General features: G+C 42.2%; 1 protein-coding gene across 1 annotated transcript in view; it reads right to left on the bottom strand.

Moving 5' to 3' along the window:
- LOC311047275 (neural-cadherin-like) overlaps positions 1-19,630 on the bottom strand; it is a gene marked incomplete at both ends in the record, with an annotated part of 231,151 nt that overhangs the window by 168,676 nt on the left and 42,845 nt on the right. The window contains 2 exons of the mRNA XM_084059930.1: positions 22-247; positions 7,805-8,002. Of these exons, the coding sequence (XP_083916056.1) occupies positions 22-247; positions 7,805-8,002 (424 nt within the window). The remainder of the gene's footprint in view (positions 1-21; positions 248-7,804; positions 8,003-19,630) is intronic.

Genomic DNA, 19,630 nt, shown 5'->3' with positions numbered 1-19,630 from the left:
AGGAGACGGCTCAGTACTTACGGCTGCCCCTCTGGCGTGTTCTCCGGGATGGCGATGGCGTACGTGGTGTTGGTGAACTGGGGAGGCCTGGCTCCCGCCACCACTGACAGCATGGCGGGCACGCTGCGGCTGCCCAGGCCGTCCAGGGCCACCACGCTCAGCAGGTACTCTCGGTCCCGCTGCAGGACCGGGCCCGCGGTCACCACCTGGCCCGTCTGCTTGTCCACCGCGAAGCAGTCATCTCCACCTACGCACAGATGACACAGGTGAGTCACTACTAGCACCAACACAACACAGCACAATACTGAATGTATATCTATCCATCTATCTACAGTGGTAACTAAGTACATTTACTCAAGTACTATACTTAAGTACAATATTGAGGTATTTTCTTTTACCTTACTGGAGTATTTCCAATTGTCAATAATTTAACTTCTACTCCACTACATCTCAGAGGCAAATATTGCACGTTTTACTCCATTACAATTATTTGACAATTGTAGTTACTAGTTACTTTGTGGATTTAGAATATTGTTGCAAAACATGCGTTAACCACTTCAGCCCTATTTAAACTTAATCTATTTGAAAATAGACGATGTACAAGCTCACAATGCGTTGTATCGTGCCGCATTGTGAGCTTGTAGATCTGCTATTTTTCAAAAATATTTGCACACATTTTATACATCTGAAAACTTGTGAAATGGGACATACTGCATAATGAGTACTTTTACTTTTGGTACTTCAAGTATAATTTGATGCAAATACTACATTTTGAAAACCGAACTTTTACTTAAATACGTAAATGTACTGTATACAGTGCGGTATTGATACTTTTACTTAACTAAAACATTTTAGTACTTCATCCACCTCTCTCTCTCCCTCTCTCCACGTTTCATAATGTAGGTATATTTTGGACACTCAAAATGTAAATGCTGATGTCTTTCTGAGCGTCTCCGCTCCGGCATAAACAAACTATGCCCTGCACAGTTTGTTTAGCATTTTCTCCAGACAGTCATTGTAATTTATCCCAGTGACGACAAGGTTCCTGTTGCTGCCAACGCGCCCTATTGGCACTGCCACCATCCTACACTGCTACACTGCCTCCTCCTCTGATACACTGTTTTCACCTCACTGCGTTTTCTGTTTTCTGCCCTGTGCAACCTATGTTTACCAAGCCAAAAAGCCAAACAAAAATGTTTTTGGTTTTTTTACATAATGTTCAATCACAGAAATGCAATTAAATGGTTAATCGCAATCATTTGAGCGGCAATTAATCGCAAAGTAAAATGTCATAATCGTGACAGCCCTAGGGAGTGTAACACGCACGGAGGTTCACGCTATCTAAGTGATTCTCAACCTTTTGGATTTCAAGGACCCCCAGTTTGATGTGCATTAGGCCATTTGATTATGTATGTAACCTTTATTTAACCAGGAGAACCCACTCTGAGGTTCGAGACCTATTTGATATATATTTTTTTAAATCTCTGTCTACGCTGTAAAATTCTCAGAGTTTACTTAACTCTGAGACTGTACAAATGGATTCAAATGGACCCATATAAGGGTTCATTGGAATCCATTGTGTACACTCTCTGAGTTACAGACATGTATGGGTCCATTTCAACCCCCGGTGGTCCCCGGACCCGAACGTTGAGAACCATTGGCGCTCTCTCCCCCAGACCCTATACGCCCACAAACAGCTTGCCTCCGATCAACCAGTCACTAGTTCAGCGAAGAGAGAGAAAAAGTAGAGCCAAACTCTCATACAGTAGAGCTCCCATGCAAAAAGTATGCGTGTATTTATTTAAAACCATATGTTGTGACAGCATTGTCTTCATCGGGGGTGAGCGCAGCTGGCGATGCCGGCCTCCCACCCACTATCGACAACGCTGCTCGAATTCAACAGAGCGCCCAGCAGCTAGAGCCGGAGGCACGCTTGCCCGGAATTGAACCTGGGTTTCTGCGGTGGTGGGCGAGTGACACAGACACACACACACACACACACACACACACACACACACACACACACACACACACACACACACACACACACACTTGGAGGGAGGTCATGTCGATGTCACTGAAGAAGCATTACGTTTATAATGGACCAACCGATGCTACTGGTATGTAAGTATATTCAAACACGACTAGTAAAGTATTAAACACTAACCCTACAATATAAAGGCTATACAACCCCTATATACTTAAACCCTATTCTTCTGCCTACACATACGTCATGTCCTAGTATGAGCGAGTAGGGGAAGGGGATCAACGTCACGTGATTCCCTTGTTTGACCCGGCTAAAACTGTGTCTCAAAGAATATGATCATTGGCAGAATTGCGTTTAGAATATTTAGCGGCGCCGTTTTAATTTTTCACAAGATCGGAGGTTGTTGCAATTACCTGCACTACAATACTTCACCATATGTATGACGAAATAAACCCATAAAATGTCCAGGGCACCCTGTTCTGTTAAATAGGTAAAAACCCTTTATTGATGCAAGGCTTGACAAAGTAAAAAAAAAGAAGAAAAAAAAAAGCTCTTGCTGAACAACGAGTTCACCAACTCAAGGGAGCTTTTGTGAGGGTTCATGTCATAACAGTAAGCACACAAATGATATAGTGACATCAATCAATCTATCATCAACAATATACATCAAACGGATATTAAAACAAGAATGTCAGCGAGAGTACCAGACAAACATCGGTGTAGACGATGCCATCACCTACCTGCTAAACAGAGCCTACAAAAAACATGCTCTTTGAATTCTCCAGTGCTTTCAACACCATCACAAACACACCGGCTAACTGACAAAGCTCTCTGTGATGCAGGTGGATCATGGCCTGGTGGCCTGGCCCTGGATCACGGACTATTATGTATGTCAGACTGCAGGGCAACCTCTCAGATGTGCTGGTGAGCAGCACCATGTCCCCCAAGGTAGCGTGCTGTCACCTTTCCTCTACACTGCCGACTTCCGTGTCAACTTGGAAACATGTCACCTTCAAAGGTTCTCAGATGACACCGTTATTTTCAGCGGAATCACGAATGAAACAGCACGAATGAACACAATGCCCTGGTGGACAAAAAACACCTTCAGCTCAATGTGGGCAGGACCAAGGAGCTGGTGGTGGAGGTGGTGGACACCCACAAGTTCCTAGGAGTACACATGAAGTTCCTAGGAGTACACATGAACAACGAGCTGAACTCGACTGACAATACAGAGGCCTTCTACAGCAGCGGTTCCCAAAGAGAGAACTTTTATATAACCTGCGGAACCAAAACTAGAGAAAATAGCCAATCTACAAGCTTGTGAGCTTGTAGATCTGCAATTTTCACTACCTTTTTCGCTCTAATTTATCTATTTTTAGGGGGCATTTTTGAAAATATTTTAAAATAACAATTAAAAACTAAATGCACTGCTCTGCAGGACGCAACAGGATGCTGCAGATGTTCTACGAGTGTGTGGTTACCAGTGTTCTCTTCTTTGCAGTGGTCTACTGGGGGAGGGGGGGGGGGGGGGGGTAACATCAACACAACTGAACAAGCTGCTGAAAAGGGGTGGCTCTGTTGCTTGAGCTAAACTGAACAGCATGGAGGTGGTGGCATGGGGGAGAACGAGGAGGAGGAAGCTGGAGGCTAGTAGCCTGCCATTGCCAGACCGATGACGTGGATACACTCACATGCCCTAGGCGCCCTCACATGTTTCCTCCACGGTATCCGTGGAGGAGCATGTGAGTGAATCCACGTCACAAGTCTGGCAATGGCAGGCTAGTAGGCTATAGGACACCACCCTCCATAAGGAGAAACAGTAGTAGGGGCCAGAGTCGTTGAGCACCAGCAGGCATCGTCAGATTCATCTAACCCTCACGCAAGGGGACTGACTTGGTTGCTCCTCTGTGCCGGTAGCCATGAAATGAAATTTGGCAACTTATTCCTAATCCCTGAACAGTACATTACCACTGTACCTGTTTACTCTTATTTGTATTCTTAGTTGTATCTCTTTTGTAAGTAAGTAAATAAGTACATTTTATTTATAAAACACCTTTCGAAACAGTGTTACAAAGTGCTGTAGTGTACAGTGTCAAACAATAAAACAATCAAGTAAAACAAGTCTGTATCTGTCCTGTGTTTCATACTGCAATACTGTTATGATAAATAAATAAAGGTGTATCTATCTATGTACATAATATTGAGCGCATAATATAGTATGTGTCATTACAAAGTATGAAAAAAGCTAAAAGAAAGAAAAAGTTGAGTATCTAATAAAGGAAATTACCCCAGATACTCTAAAGTGGGACAAATATGTGCATATATTAAGGACATAACCACAGTATGTATTACATTGGAGTAATCGTCATTACTATTCTGGTACAGATAATATTTCATGTGGATATGTCATGACTCCTTCACTGTCTTTAATATATGCACATATTTGTCCCACTTTAGACTATCTGGGTCTGGGTTAATTTCCTTTATTGGATACCTAACTTTTCTGTTCTTTTTGCTTTTTTTTTAAATCGTTGCTGTCGGGCAGAAAACTCTACTTTTTAAGTCTTCTCGGGAAGTTTTGGACAGACAAGGATTCCACCTGTGATATACCGTATACTAGTGACACATTCTATATTATGTTCTCAATAGTGTGTCCATTCTTGCTTTAATATCACTAATATCAATACTGATATACTGTATTGATGTTGATCATCTCTGCCGGGCCAAAAGCCAGGCACAGAGATGATCTTTTCGCCCCCCCAAATTTGCGGGAGTCACCTTATTGACAAAAAATGCACGTCCATTCCCATTGATTTCACTAGGTCCCATAGGGGGCACTACAAATGCGATAAATGTCAATGTTTCAGACCAAGCTTCACCAAATTAGCCACAAATTATCTCGGAAGTGACAATGAGTGTCAAACTGCTTTTTGATATTCCATACTGTTTGCCTGTAATTGACATCCACATTTGGTGGGAGGGGCCTATCTATATCTTACCAAAAAGGGCATAATATTATTAATGCAACATCCAATCAACCCCAAAATAGAATCACATGTTGAAAAGCACTTTCACTTCTGCCCATAAAGAGCACCAGAAATGTTCAAAATGGTATGTGGTAGAAATGCTATTTTCTACCCACAGCTTCCTCGGGGCCTAATGGCTACAACCCACGTCTTACACAACCCTGGGTAGGCAACCCAGGGTGGAGATGCTCTCCACAGAGCGTTCCTTTCTATAACTGATGATATGATGAGACATGACAGGACAGGACATACTGTCATGACCTGTGTATCCTGATGGGTCATGACCTGGTCAGTCAGGTGTTTCATTTTTTTCTTTAATTTTTTAAAAGAATCTTTGCCAAGCCATGCATCTATAAAGGCTTTTTATTTATTCAACAGAACAGCGTGCCTTGAACCTATTTTAACCCATTTAGACCTGGGGCCGAGTTCTAAAAAGGACCTTCTAAATGCTGACCTAAGTTTTCTGAAAAACTTCAAATATTTATTCAAAAATTACAAAAAATGTATGTTGCTATATACTGTACATAGCAACAGCAACCCCAAAAGGGGTTCCCGTCCTGAAAGGTATAGTTACAAAAGTTCTCCTGAAATACTCCACATTGTGTTATTCTACAAAAGGAAAGGAACTTAAATGTAGGGTAAGTGATATATATATATTGTATTGTAAACGGTGAGGTTCTCACATAAGCCCCCCAGGGTTTCTTACCTCACCGGCACAACAACTATCTCATAATGTTTCCCTCGGAAATAACTAACATGTCCTGTAAATGTATACAATGTTGTGCAAATCAAATAAATCAAATATTTATTTTAGTTAAAATAGGTGTTACATAGCTCTACTGTATATTGTGATGGTAGTCATTGCTGTAGAGCGTTTGTTCAGTAACAGGAGTCTCCCTGTCTCTCCAACTCTTTAGTAAACACAAAATGCATTTTCAGGTTGGGATAAATAGGATACAGGATATTGGAAGTGATGACACAAAGAAGTGAGCAGACAAAATTGGAACACGGAACAACTGATTGGCTGAAATTGGCAACCCACCTGAAAATGTATTTTCTGATTATTAAAGAGCTGGAGAGACGGGCAGACCCCTGTTACTGAACACAACTCTGTAGTAATGACTACTATCACGATAGAGTGCTTTAACCTTTCAACAAAAACACTTTTAGTTATGACCAAAAAATATCACTTACCCTACCATTAAACTCCTTTATTGCTTTTGTTCCAACCATCTCAAAAAGCACCCCATTCTTGTCCTTGCACGCAGCGCTCCTATTCTATAATGCAGGGGTCTTCAACAGGGGGTCCTCAGAGTTACTACAGGGGGGCCGCCAAATCTTTATGTGATGGGAACCCTAGCATCCCTTTTCTGGGGGGAACATTAGCCGAAAATAGCCGATTTACTGTACCAGCTCACAACGCCTCGCAGCGTGAGGCGTTGTGAACTTGTAGATCAGCTATTTTTGGCAAAGAAGGTTTGATGTAGGGGGGAAAAGGAGCAGACCAAGTACGAGTTTTCTAAATATTGAGGATTTAGGTGGTTAACTGTGTGAAAATACACATTAACATGAATCCCAACACAACGCTACACAAGTCTATGAATCTATCTATGAAATCTATCTGCAACATCATTTTATACAATATGTAAAGGGGGTTTTGCTTCATCTCTATCTCAGCTAAGGGGTCCTTGGCCTGAAAAACGTTGAAGACCCCTGCTATAATGTTGAACATTATGATCATACGAAATGATGCGTTCTATATTACATTGACCCACCCATACAGGCAGACAAGCAGAAACATTGACATTCGCAGAGAGGTGAAGATTTTATTCCTCTGTCACTAAATATTCAGTCTTGTCCACCAATCATAACACACAAGGCTCTGAATGCCCTTCACGGTAAATATTTTAAGGAGGTCACGGCAGTATAAGCCAGACAAACTGGGGATTGAATAATTTAAATGTGATCGTTTTTTCCTTTTTGTTCGAGGGAGAGAGTTTTTCGGGGCCAGTTCGATAATTGAAAGAGAGAGAGACAGGAAAATAATGACAGACTCTGGTTGAACTCAGACAAAATCGACCTGGGGACGTTACGATGTCGTGGATCGATCTGGTCTTAAATATGTTCAATCTAAAAAATAAATCACAGAGGGGTCTACTTTTGTATTTGCATCAATCATTACAAGTGAATCTAGTGCTAGAGTTCACTAAGCTGTCAATGAACATGACTGTGTGCGTCCATGTGTGTGTGTGTGTGTGTGTGTGTGTGTGTGTGTGTGTGTGTGTGTGTGTGTGTGTGTGTGTGTGTGTGTGTGTGTGTGTGTGTGTGTCAGGCAGAGAGACACACGAGTGCATGAATACATGATCATCACATGTAAATAACTCTGTTTGTACGTATATGTGCATGCATGTGTGTGTGTGTGTGTGCGCTCATGCGTGAGTATGTGTGTGAGTTAGGGCTGGGCAATTAATTGGAAATATATCTAAACCCATATTTAGAGCCAATAACAGACTTAATCTTGCTAGGGGTCTTTTAAATATTCTTTTAAATGGAAAGAAAAGTAATAGATTAATAATCTACTAAATCGATTCGTCTGCCTGTATTATACTTCGGTGCAAAGGTGACATACAAAAATAGCTGATCTACAAGCTAACAACGCGTCGCATAGATAGATCTGCAATTTTCACCCCCCAAATGTTTAATAATCGTTCATTAACGATAATCGAGGCATTGATTTGACGTCACATCACCCAGCCCTAATGTGTGGTGGAGTGCACTCCAAAATCCTCACCATCAGACAGGAAGTACTCCACCTCTCCGCTGCTTCCCTGGTCTCCGTCATGTGCGTGCAGCTGGTAGACGGCCGTGCCCGCGGGCGCCTTGGGGGACACCACGGTCAGGTACGGGTACGGCTCCATGCTCCACACCGGCACGTTGTCGTTGACATCGCTGATCTCCAGCCTCACCTTGTTCAGGTACCAGTCAGGGCCTGTGGGGGGGGACATCAGAGACAACGGGTGACTGGGGCTGTGCGTACCGGGATGTGACAGTTGTCATGTAGGGTAGAGGGGAGAAGGATCACTAGTGGGAGACGAGAACACACAGTGCAGAGAGATACCAGCACTTTGTGAGCTCAGGTCAATGAACAGGGACGTGCACAGATAGACTCTAGGTGGTGCTCGAGCACCTGCCCTTTGCCCTCTTGACCAGAAGTGCCCTTTTGAAAAAAGGGCACAGCAGGGGTCTTCAACAGGGGGTCCGGGACCCCTAGGGGGTCCTCAGAGTTACTACAGGGGGTCCGCCAAATCTTTATGTGATATGATTTTTCTTTTTACCATAACCACTCGAAACCTAGAATCCCTTTTCTGAGGAGAACTTTAGCCAAAAATAGCAGATCTACAAGCCCACAACGCCTCGCGCTGCGAGGAGTTGTGGGCTATTTTTGGCAAAGAGGTATAGGTGTAGAGGGAAAAAAGAGCAGACCAAGTAAACAAAAAAAAGTATAATTTACTTGAGCACCTGCCCCTCAAAATGTCTGTGCACGCCACTGTCAATGAACCATCAGGAATGAACTTGAACTGGAGCGGTGGCTTCTCCAAAAAAAGAAAGAAAAGCCAGTCAAAGATGTGGAACAGCAATTTCAAGGACCCCCATTACTCTGAGAGGGGTCCATTTGTACACTCTCTAGTGACCAGAGAGTGTTCCAAATGGACCCTTACCGTTCTGTTAGACTAGAGTCTAGTCTAACAGAACGGTAAGGGTCCATTTGGAACCCCCTCAAGGAACCTGAGTGTCCCTGGACCCCACTATGAGAACCACTAAGTACCACAAACCTGACACCTCACCAAATTAGGCACTGACTGGTCCAGCGGCTTGAGATTAGCTCAGGGCACACAGACACATATAATGGACCATAATGGACCACAATCGAAAGCATGCAGCTTTGGCTTTTTTTGTGTGTTTAATCCATTTTGGCATTTTTAATAGGTGAGGCTGTGCTTTTGATTGTTACCAGTAAAGTATTCTATCCTACACACAGACACACTCACCGACCCTCTTATTGGTGGCTAGCCTCAAGTAGAGCCACACCATAAAAATAAAAAAATCAAGAAAATCATAATTCAGCATCATGGAAATAATGATGTTTCACCTTCATCTCATGCAGTACAGAACTGACGCAAACACAACAGCGCATTCTCAAGGTGCTGGAAAAGTTATGTTGATTTGAGCTAAGTGTTACATTTTAGGTCACAAATACTCAATGTTCTTAAGAAGTCTTCATCGATTATTCATTAATGGTTACTGTATTGTGTATTGCAAAAGAACCATACTTAGTTGCAAGCTGCTTTCACCATACTTTCAACTGTATTGTCACATCACAATCTGTAGCCGTCCACACCAAGAACTCTATACATTAAGCCTAGCATCCCTATTTTGGGATGTTCACGAAATCGAATTGATATCTCGTAGGTGGACATTTTCGAACTTTTCTGAACTGTTTCTAAAATAGTAGATCTACAACCTATACGACGTATATAAGACGTGGTTGATAGATAAAACCATACAACAAGGTTTCCAACAGTAAACAAAAACAACCATCAATAAAAGCAAAGATCCACCAAATCCCATTAATAAAAAAAATTGGTCCACCATTGTCCTAATTCAAAAAGTTAGCCTCATTCTTTTCCTTATCTGGCACTATTTAGAAGTTTTGTTTAAACAACTTTTAAACAAGACTTCTAAATAGTGCCACAGAGCCACTGTTGACACAGAGCTAAATTAACTTTTAAATGTGATTAATTTCCAACTGGAGAGCCTGAAGCCTGATTTATATTTTGACGTGCAAAGGTTTCGTACGCCAAAAATAGCCAATCCACAAGCTCACATCGTGTCGCGTCTGCCACCATAAATTAGCCATGAACAGAGGAAGGGTATGGGGATTGTAGAGTGTTGTTTCGTGTCAAGTCTTAAGTGTTAACTCAAAGCTATTGTACCATCTTTGTCTCCATGTTGGGTGTTAAATGTTATGTTGGGTGTGAATTGTTCTGTATTTGCTATGTATTTTTTGTATGTGTATGTAGGGGGGAAAAGGCATAAGTACTGTATATGTTATCCTCCTATAATTTGACTAACCTCTGTGGTGGTCGTCGTCGTCGTCGTCGTGTCTTGGGGCGCGCGACACATGCGCGCTTTGTTGGCGTGTGTGTTTGGTGCGCGCGCTCGCTCGCGACACACAGCTCCGTGGTGTGTGTCTATGTGTGTGTGTGGCGCCTGTGTGTTCGCGCGACGGCCGTGTCACCGTGTGTGTGTGTGTGTGTGTGTGTGTGTGTGTGTGTGTGTGTGTGTGTGTGTGTGTGTGTGTGTGTGTGTGTGTGTGTGTGTGTGTGTGTGTGTGTGTGCGTGCGCGCGACGGCTCGCGCTAAACTGTGTGCAGGGTTGCCAGGTTTCGCGGGAGAAACAAGCAACTAAACTAAACAAACATGACCCCCTTTAATTACTTCAGTCTATATTAGTAGCTTAATGACTAGTATTAACATTCTATTTTCTTGTTTATGTCCAATGTATTTGTATTTAAGGTCATAAAGTTAACACAAATATAACTAAATACATTTGAAATAAAAATAAAAAAATACTTTCAGGATTGCAATTCATAAATAGCAAAAAAAATATCTGATTACAATTCAAAAATAGCAAAAATAGCAGATCTACAAGTTGAAAACGTGTCGCAAAGCGACGCGTTTTGAGCTTGTAGATCGGCTATTTGAGCTACTTTTGTGTCACATAGAATGGCCCGACAGTATATGCAATGTGGCCCTCTGGAGTGAGTGTGGAAGTATAGTGGCCCTCTCCATCATCAAAGTTGCCCACCCCTGATATAGACTATGGGATGGTTCAGTCTTGGGGTAGTCTGTGTCTTTCTCCTATGATCTAACCTGGTCTGCATCGGCAGTCCAGTTTGGATTCAGCTGCATGGAGATGTTACCAAAGTATCTGATAAGTCACTGATGTATCGTTGCTGTCCGGCAGAAACCTCTTATCTACATATTGTTCGTAAATGTATGCCCTACTTGATCACACTATCGGGGGGCAGTGGCTCAGGTGTGGAGTGACCGCTTGTTCGATCAGGGCTCCCCCAAGAGTCAGTGTCGAAGTGTCCCTATTTTTTTCGGGGCGACTGATTGCCTCGTCGCTCAAGGGTCCTTCTGGCCGATCTACACGTCACAATTTTTTTCTGTGGCCCCACAGTGGTGGAATGAACTCCCCACTGATGTCAGGACAGCAGAGTCACTGCCCATCTTTCGCCGCAGGCTGAAAACCCACCCTTCCTCTTCGCCTTGCCTACTTGTTGTTAACTAGTCGTACAAACTCTTGTTTTATTGTTTTATTGTATCTTGTTTATTCGATACACTTATTTGTTTTAGCTCTTGCTCATTTGATTTTCTCATATGTTTATAAAGTAGGTAGCTGATATATTGCACTTTTACTTTAGCGCTAGGTATACTCTTGGTTGCTTGTTTTAGAAGAGAATGCACTTAATGCTTCTGGTGATTAGTAGTTTCGTTCCCTACCTATGTTGAATGCACTTATTGTAAGTCGCTTTGGATAAAAGCATCTGCTAAATGACTGTAATGTAATGTAATGTAATGTCCTTGACCAAGACGCTGAACTCCTAATTGCTCCAAATGAGCAGGTTGGTGCCTTGCGTTGTTTCCTCCGCCATCGGTGTATGAATGTGTGTGTGAATGAGTGAATGTAATGCACAATCATTGTAAAGCGCCTTGGATAAAGGCGCTATAGAAATGCACCATTTACCATTTACTAGTGTCACACAAAAGCAGCAAAAGTAGCAGATCTACAAGCTAATTTTGAGCTTGTAGATCTGCTACTTTTGCTATTTTAGAATTTGAATCCTGAAAAGACACACACACACACACACACACACACACACACACACACACACACACACACACACACACACACACACACACACACACACACACACACACACACACACACACACACACACACACACACACACACACACACACACACACACACACACACACACACACACACACACACTCCATATGTGTCTGCTCTCTCCCATTTCCACTATACTGTAAGTGTGTAGGCTATCTAATAAACCTCGCTATTATGGCTCTTTCCTTCAGCAGCACAACCAACCATGCACAACTGTTTTTTATATTTGTCATAATAAACCTATGTAATGTGTATATCTGCCATCATTAATCTTTCCGTTCTCAAAACAATGAAAGGGCCACAATGGAAATAAGCTCTCAAGTTTTTTCGTGTTTTATCCTGCGTTTGACAGATATGTCCGATTATGGTCATGTCTCATGTGCACATTTTTGTCAATAACAACTTCAAGCAATCAATAAAAAACAACAATATGCAGAGTAAATTGGCTGTGATTAATCATAATTAATCGCAGCTAAACTGTGATTAATCTAATAAAAATGAGTAATCTTTTGGTTGTTAGGGGGGGTTGTTAGGGTTTAGTGTCTTGCTCAGGGACACTTCCACATGTAGATGCAGAATTACCAGATGGCCTCTCTACCCACTATAAACTAAACACCCCCGTATTCTTGTCTTGTCTTGTCTAGTCTTCTCTCTGCCCTTGGTTTGCTGTCTCTCACTGACCTGACATCAAAAATAAGTCTTGAGGGAAAGAAAAAAGAAGAACCTAGTCGTGATACGTAATTTGGGGAAAGTGGGGCTTACCCTTCACAGAAGTCCTTTAGTGCAACAAAAATAAATAGGTCACCAATATACAGTATGTGACAGGAGCAGCAACTAGACATATATTTCAACTTTTATATTTTATACTGTACTTTGTCGTGTGACAAAAATCTACAAGCTCACAACAAAACATGTGAGCTCGTAGATCTGCTATTTTCCTTTTTTTTTGTTTTCGTTTTTAAGAAACATTTTGACAATGTTTGAAAATGTTCGCCTGTAATGACATGACAAAATAGGGAGGCCAGGTTGAAATTGGTTAATTCAGTCTGTGGGTTTTATAAATATGGAGCCAATAAAATGTATTAACAAGAGCTTGTGACTAAATAATAACTACATTGGAAAACAGGTTCCTTTTCCCATTTCCTTTTTGGGGCGGTGTAACCGCCCCCCTATAAGTGAGGTTTGGACACTGACCAATCCTGCACCGTGATTGGCCAATAGTCTACAACGCAGTCTACAACCCTAACCCTTCCACAGTCAATGCAAATCTATACTTTTGCAAAGTTAGCCAATCACATTACAGCTAGTGTCATCACCACTAGCTGTAATGTGATTGGCTGACTTTGCAAATTCAGGACTGTGATTGGCTAGCGAAACACATGACACATGTGCAGCCCTATGAATAGCAGTATGGACTTAAAAAAAACACTTTTATGTTTTTTTTTAAGTGAATCACTTCCATCACTGTGATGACCACTGTGACCACACCACCCACTTCACACTGGGTGTGATTTTATTTGGACATACAAGGTTTCCACCGATGCGACAGCCACAATATGAAGATAGCTACAACATCTTCTCACCGGCACCAGTTTGAACTACAGCTTATAGATTGTTGTTACTTGTTTTTCCTGAAAATTGCACCTTTGACAATGATTTTCACACACTTTCTGTATACTGTACTTGTCAACAAATGAATAATGTTGGGAGTTTCTTATGCAACAGTATACAACAATCCTTCTATTGTCTGAAGCTTTGAAGACGGGAACAGCTGCTCAGAACACGAGTAGTATAACGTAACAAAAGCAGTTTTGTCCTCAGCCATCTCCAGCCAGACACCTATCTCAGATGCTTTGTGTGGAGAAAGGCAGGCATCTCATTGGTTTCAACTGTATTGTCACACCACATCACAAGTTTACACCAAGGATGCAAGATTCATTTGAGTGCTTACATTGTTATATAAAATAAATAAATATAGACATAAACCAAAGAGTTAAGAAAATGCGACAGTGGGGGAGGGAAGCTATTGTTGTATCACACATATGGCCTCCAAACGCATTGTCCTTCCCACACCCAAACTCTCAGATATGAACAACAGAGCCATCACACCATGTCTAGCACTCACAATAGCAAGTGACAGTGATCACCCCCTCAATCATCACTTCACAATAAAGCCATCTAGATGGAGATATAGAACTTTGAGAGGGGGAAAAAAAATATCTAGGAGTTTTGTCCACTCGACCATTGCAGAATTAAACACACTGTGTGTTGGATGCTACCGTTTCTTATGCGTTTCTACGTTGAACAGGCTGTGAAAACAGATATCCCTCAGGGACATTAAAGTCTAACAACTAGAATCATTGTGCTTAAAAAAAACAAAAAAACTTGCATTGTTTCAACTAGATTTTGTGTTTAATTTATTTTTACATTTTAAATTTCTATTGTACGGGACGGCAGTAGGATCTAGGATGACACTATGCTTGCTTGGTCCTAAGGCTGAGTCACATACGTATAAGTGTAACAGGAGTAGTCACTGCCGGGCAAAATAGGCAGAAAAAAAATCAAGAAATATTGGCAGTTTGTTTATTTGTTTGTGTGTGTGCGTGATTACAAGATCTTGTTAAGAGTGAATGAAATCGCTGGTTTCTTGTTCTTGACTCACGAGGAACAGGCGCAACAATAATTGGACTTAAAGCGGCACTACGTAACATTCTTTTAATGAATAAAATGTAATTTTGTCCAATCTGTATGGTAGAGTATGTTTATACAATATTACTTATACAATTCTGCTCTTCTATTGAGACATTTAGATCTGTCAAAGGTCATGTCTCACCTAGACACACGATCTGACACGAATTTTAACCTGATGGTCAAGATTCAATTTATCCCCTGAGCAAGCAGGCAGGCTCTATTAGCTCAATGGTAAAAATGGCAGCACTTGCGCAGGAAACCGGGTTCAAATCCGGGGTAGAAGAGGACAGTTACACAGTGCAGCTTTAACCACTTAAACCCTACGTATAAACTTGTTTGAAAGCTTGCTGATCTGATCTGATTAGATCAGGATGCTAGGGTTCTAGGGGTTAAATCACACCCAAACAGATAACAACCCAAGGTTCTTCTGAAGTTCAACATTGCTTTAACCACCTATTTCGTACTTGGTCATACAACGGTGTCGCATCGTGAACATAAATAAATGTGAAATGAATGGAAGAACCTACAATTCTCCGCCTAAAATAGGAGGGCCGGGTTGAAAGTGGTAAAAGCAGCAGTTTACCACACTTCCTTCCCCCACATGATAAATGACTGTGGGGGCTGGGAGAGTTGGGTTGTCCCAGCTCTGCATGGTGGAGGCTGCTGGAAGTGACGTGATCCTCCTGCAGGCAGCAGGGATTCCATCCAGGCTTCCAGACACCACGGGCTCCGGTGGGAACGACGAGCCTCCCAGACTCGGTTTCATCCGCCCAGGCTGTCTAAAGCCACCTTGATCTTTCCTCCCCCAGGAGTCTCCTGGCTCGCTGTCACCTGGCTGTCACCTGCACGCAGGCGCGCCCGGAGAGAATAAGAAGATTCCTGTAATCCAATTAGTAACTCCTGTGCCATGAGACAGCAGTATACAGCAGTGTGAGAGACAAGAACGCGTGCACCGCCGCGTGATTGTGGAAAATAGCAGACCTACAAGCTCACAACACGCCGCGGAAGCGCCACGTAGTGAGCTTGCAGGTCTGCTATTTCCCGGTGCGCGAGCGACACGGTCGTGTGATGAAGTATGAATCGGGCGGTATTGGACAACAGTCTGGTGTGTGGATGTCTTTAAATTGGCTGTATTTATATAGAGCCTTTATCCAAAGCGCTTTACAAGTGTGTGCTACATTCATCCATTCACACACACAAAAACACATTTCTACACTCATCGGGAGCAGTTAGGGGTTCAGTGTTTTGCTCAAGGACACGAACACAGAGGCAGCCGGGTGTACTACCTGTTACTATTTATCGTTGCTGTCGGGTGGAAACCTTGTATGTCCAAAACCGTTCTTTTTTCTTTTTTCAAACATTTTAAATTGTGAAAATAGCCGATCTACAAGCTCAAGCAGCGAGACTGGTTGTGAGCTTGTTTTCACAACTTTTGTGTGACACTCATGAGTGATGAAATACGGGATTCATTTATGAGGAGGGAAAAAAACATAAACAGTTGAAATGCGAGGTTTCTGCCCGACAGCAACGATATTCTGTATGTTTTTTTTACTCTACTCCTATCAGGAACATTTGATTATGTTTCATGTTTCTATCCTCGTTTTTCCTTGCACTTCTTTCCATCTCTATTCTTGCTCCCTTCCCAGAAACTACTAATTAGCTTATACTCACATAAAAAGAACTTCACACACACTTCTTTACACCTGTAAACCTGTTATGTGACAGTAAAGCTGTAATAGTCTCTTGCAGCAGGCAAGGAAGGACACCGACAGAGTTGTGAACTCACTTGGCAACAACTGTCCAAAAATGTCCAGGACCTGGTATTTTTGTTCTCTGAAAGCTTTTTTCTGGTCAAATGGAGAAACTCTCAGAAAAGAGAACTGAGTCACTCTTTGTACAGGCAGTCGTTGTGATCTTGTGTCAACATAGGATGAAGGAATGTCAGTAGAGCTGCCAACAGAATGAGTACCAAGAGATTATGTCCTCAGAAGCCATCTGCCTCACCTCAGAAAATATCCTCCTCCTACACACACACACACACACACACACACACACAACACACAACACACACACACACAACACACAACACACAACACACACACACACACACACACACACACACACACACACATACACACACACACACACACACACACACACACACACACACACACACAGTTTAGCAAACTTTTGGGCACATTGCATTGACTTGTATTGGGAACCAGTGGTGGAAAAAGTACTCAATGTTTTACTAAGTAAACACACACACACGCACTTGCACATGCACACGCACACAGGTTACTGTAGGTATCTAAGGGATAACATTAGGTACAGTATAGGTTTCAAATCCTATTATGCAACACAGATCTTGCGTGTTAGACACGTACACCCGCTACATACAGCACATGCTGCTTGATCCTCAGTCTACAGAAACAGTAGGAGCTTCACTAGATGAGGGTGGACTCCACTGATGTGCTCTGTCACGGCACGCTGGAGCTCTAGCTAAACCGCTCTCGCCAAATGTCACATCGGCTGGGTACCTGTGTTAGCAGTAGGGCCCGACCGATGCCACATTTTGCTCATCTCACATTTCCTAACCCACAGATTTCCATGCTTGTATTAAAACATTTCAACAGTTTGAAATACAGCTTAGAGAATTATGTTTTTTTTTTATTTTTTAATTGAAGGTCTGAGAAATGAGGGTTCAAAGATTTGACATTGATTTTCACACTGTCTCACACAATAATGTGTGGAGACAGGCAGGCATCTCAATGGCAAAGACAAAGGAAAAAGCAAGTCTCCCAAACTTCTATTGATTTCCTGTATCTGTGTAACGTGGGTCCCCGCCCCCATAGGAGACTAGAAGTAGGTCGCGCGTCTCTTAATTCCAAATGAGAAATGAAAGGGGATGGGTGGGGAGAGGCAACCATGCTTTGCCCACTTAGGAGAAAATGTGTACAATTTTTCACACTAGTGCTGAGGCGCGTGGGATTTGCTATCTTGGTATATTAAGGATCTTTGTCAGGAGATGGTCAATGTGACTAAAGTTCAACTTTATTGTCACAACACCATGTGTAAAAGAGTGGGTGGAATTATTTTGTGCAAGATTCCGTCAACTGCGGTTCCATTGTTTAAATAGAATAAAGCATGTCAACATGCCTCAAATGTAAATCAACAGACAATGTTTAAACATCTGGGTTTGAAAGTGGGAGACAGATGCCAAGAGCTGCCCTGCTATATCGTTTTCACGGCCATATGCTCCAGATAGCCGCATTTCGGGGAGAAACAGAAGGTGTTGCACTCCTGACTGGATCTAGTGTTCATAACTGCAACACAATCGCAGTAAACTATGTGACAGCTCCTAAAAGGATTGTTAGAGGGATAATAACAGAGGGATGAAGAAGCTAGAGGAGAGAATTAATCTAGCTTTCTTTTGCATCGCTCTGCGGAGAAGGGGGACGTTCTGACACAGAGCACAGATAGCTCATTTGGATAAATGGCCACTGCGTCACAGGGCCAGAGAAACTAATCAATGTTCCGACACTATCTTCTAAAATGTCAACAGTGCCAGTGTATGCAACGGTTAAGGCAGCGCACCCTGCTCTGTAAAGAGAATGATCCGTTCCTGATGCATAATAAGTGCGGATAACGTTTCTATTCTGAGCTGGAAGCACTTAATCAACAAGAAACCAAACAGCAGTGGTGGAAGATGTGCTCAGATACCACAATGTAGAAATGATGTTACAAGTAAAAGGTCTACATTCAAAATGTTACTTAGTAAAAGTACAAAAGCATTGGGGATCAAAATATACTTAAAGTACCTAAAATAAAAGTGTGTATTATGCAGAATGTCAATTATTGTTTCCAAAATATAATATTCCTCAAATTTTCAAAATCTTTCGAAAATAGCAGATACAAGCTCACAGCAACAGGGATACGTATTTATTATTATATTATTGAGTAATATTTGTCTCTAAGATGTATGGAGTAGAAGTATAAATGATAAATAAATAAAAAAGGAAATACTCCTCACTCAAGTACAATACTTGAGTAAATGTACTTTCCACCAATATTGAGGTCATAATAAGTGGGGATAATGCTTCCATTCTGAGCCAGAAGCACTTAATCAACAAGAAACCAAAGCTGCACCACTTAACAGTTAGTTGACGATCATGTTCCTTTGTGCGGAGTGGGGCGGGTCGCGTGACTCGCCTCCTGCTTGCCGGTGTCTTTCCTCACCATGTCTCGGTGGTAATGGCAACGATGATTTTACAAGGCCCCCTTTAATTAGCTCGTTACATAGAGACTAATCAGAGCCAAGGCAGATAATTAGCGCCCATCAGCCCTAGAATAGTAATGAAGAATGTACTATTCCAGCTAGACTGGTGTCTGCGTGTGCGTGTGCGTGTGTGTGCGCGTGCGCGCGTGTGTGTGTGTGTGTGTGTGCGTGTGTGCGTGTGTGTGTGTGTGTGTGTATTCATGCAGCTTGTGTCATGAATCCTACCTGATCTCCCAGCAGTCATTTTTCATTCATTCAGTCTACTCCTGCCAGGTGGGAAATATTAAACTATCTTACCGGAGGCTTAAAATTATCTGATTTTGAGAGACATTATCATACACAGCCAGAAAAAAGAAGGCACGGGTGTAATGTACAAAATTATCAAACATTATTGTAGAGTGACAATCAAATGAAAATAGCAGACCTACAAGCTCACAACCCATACATTTGATCACTTATCGACGATAATACATCGTAGCCTATAGAGTGAAAGATTTTGGTAAAAATATGATAAATATCATGCACCTGGCAATGCTGGTACTGTACACTCATTTGTTTTACTGTCATTTCAGATCCGGAGACTCCCACATCTTTATGACATCACATAATTCCCTTCACCTGAGTTTCCCCACCCATTTCCCGCACCTGCAACTTATTTCCTCATTA

This window comes from Gymnoscopelus microlampas, assembly GCF_963454915.1.
Source record: "Gymnoscopelus microlampas genome assembly, chromosome: 6".
Classification (NCBI taxonomy): domain Eukaryota; kingdom Metazoa; phylum Chordata; class Actinopteri; order Myctophiformes; family Myctophidae; genus Gymnoscopelus; species Gymnoscopelus microlampas.
The sequence above is the reverse complement of the archived record's forward strand: the minus strand, read 5'-3'. Positions and strand labels throughout refer to the sequence as shown.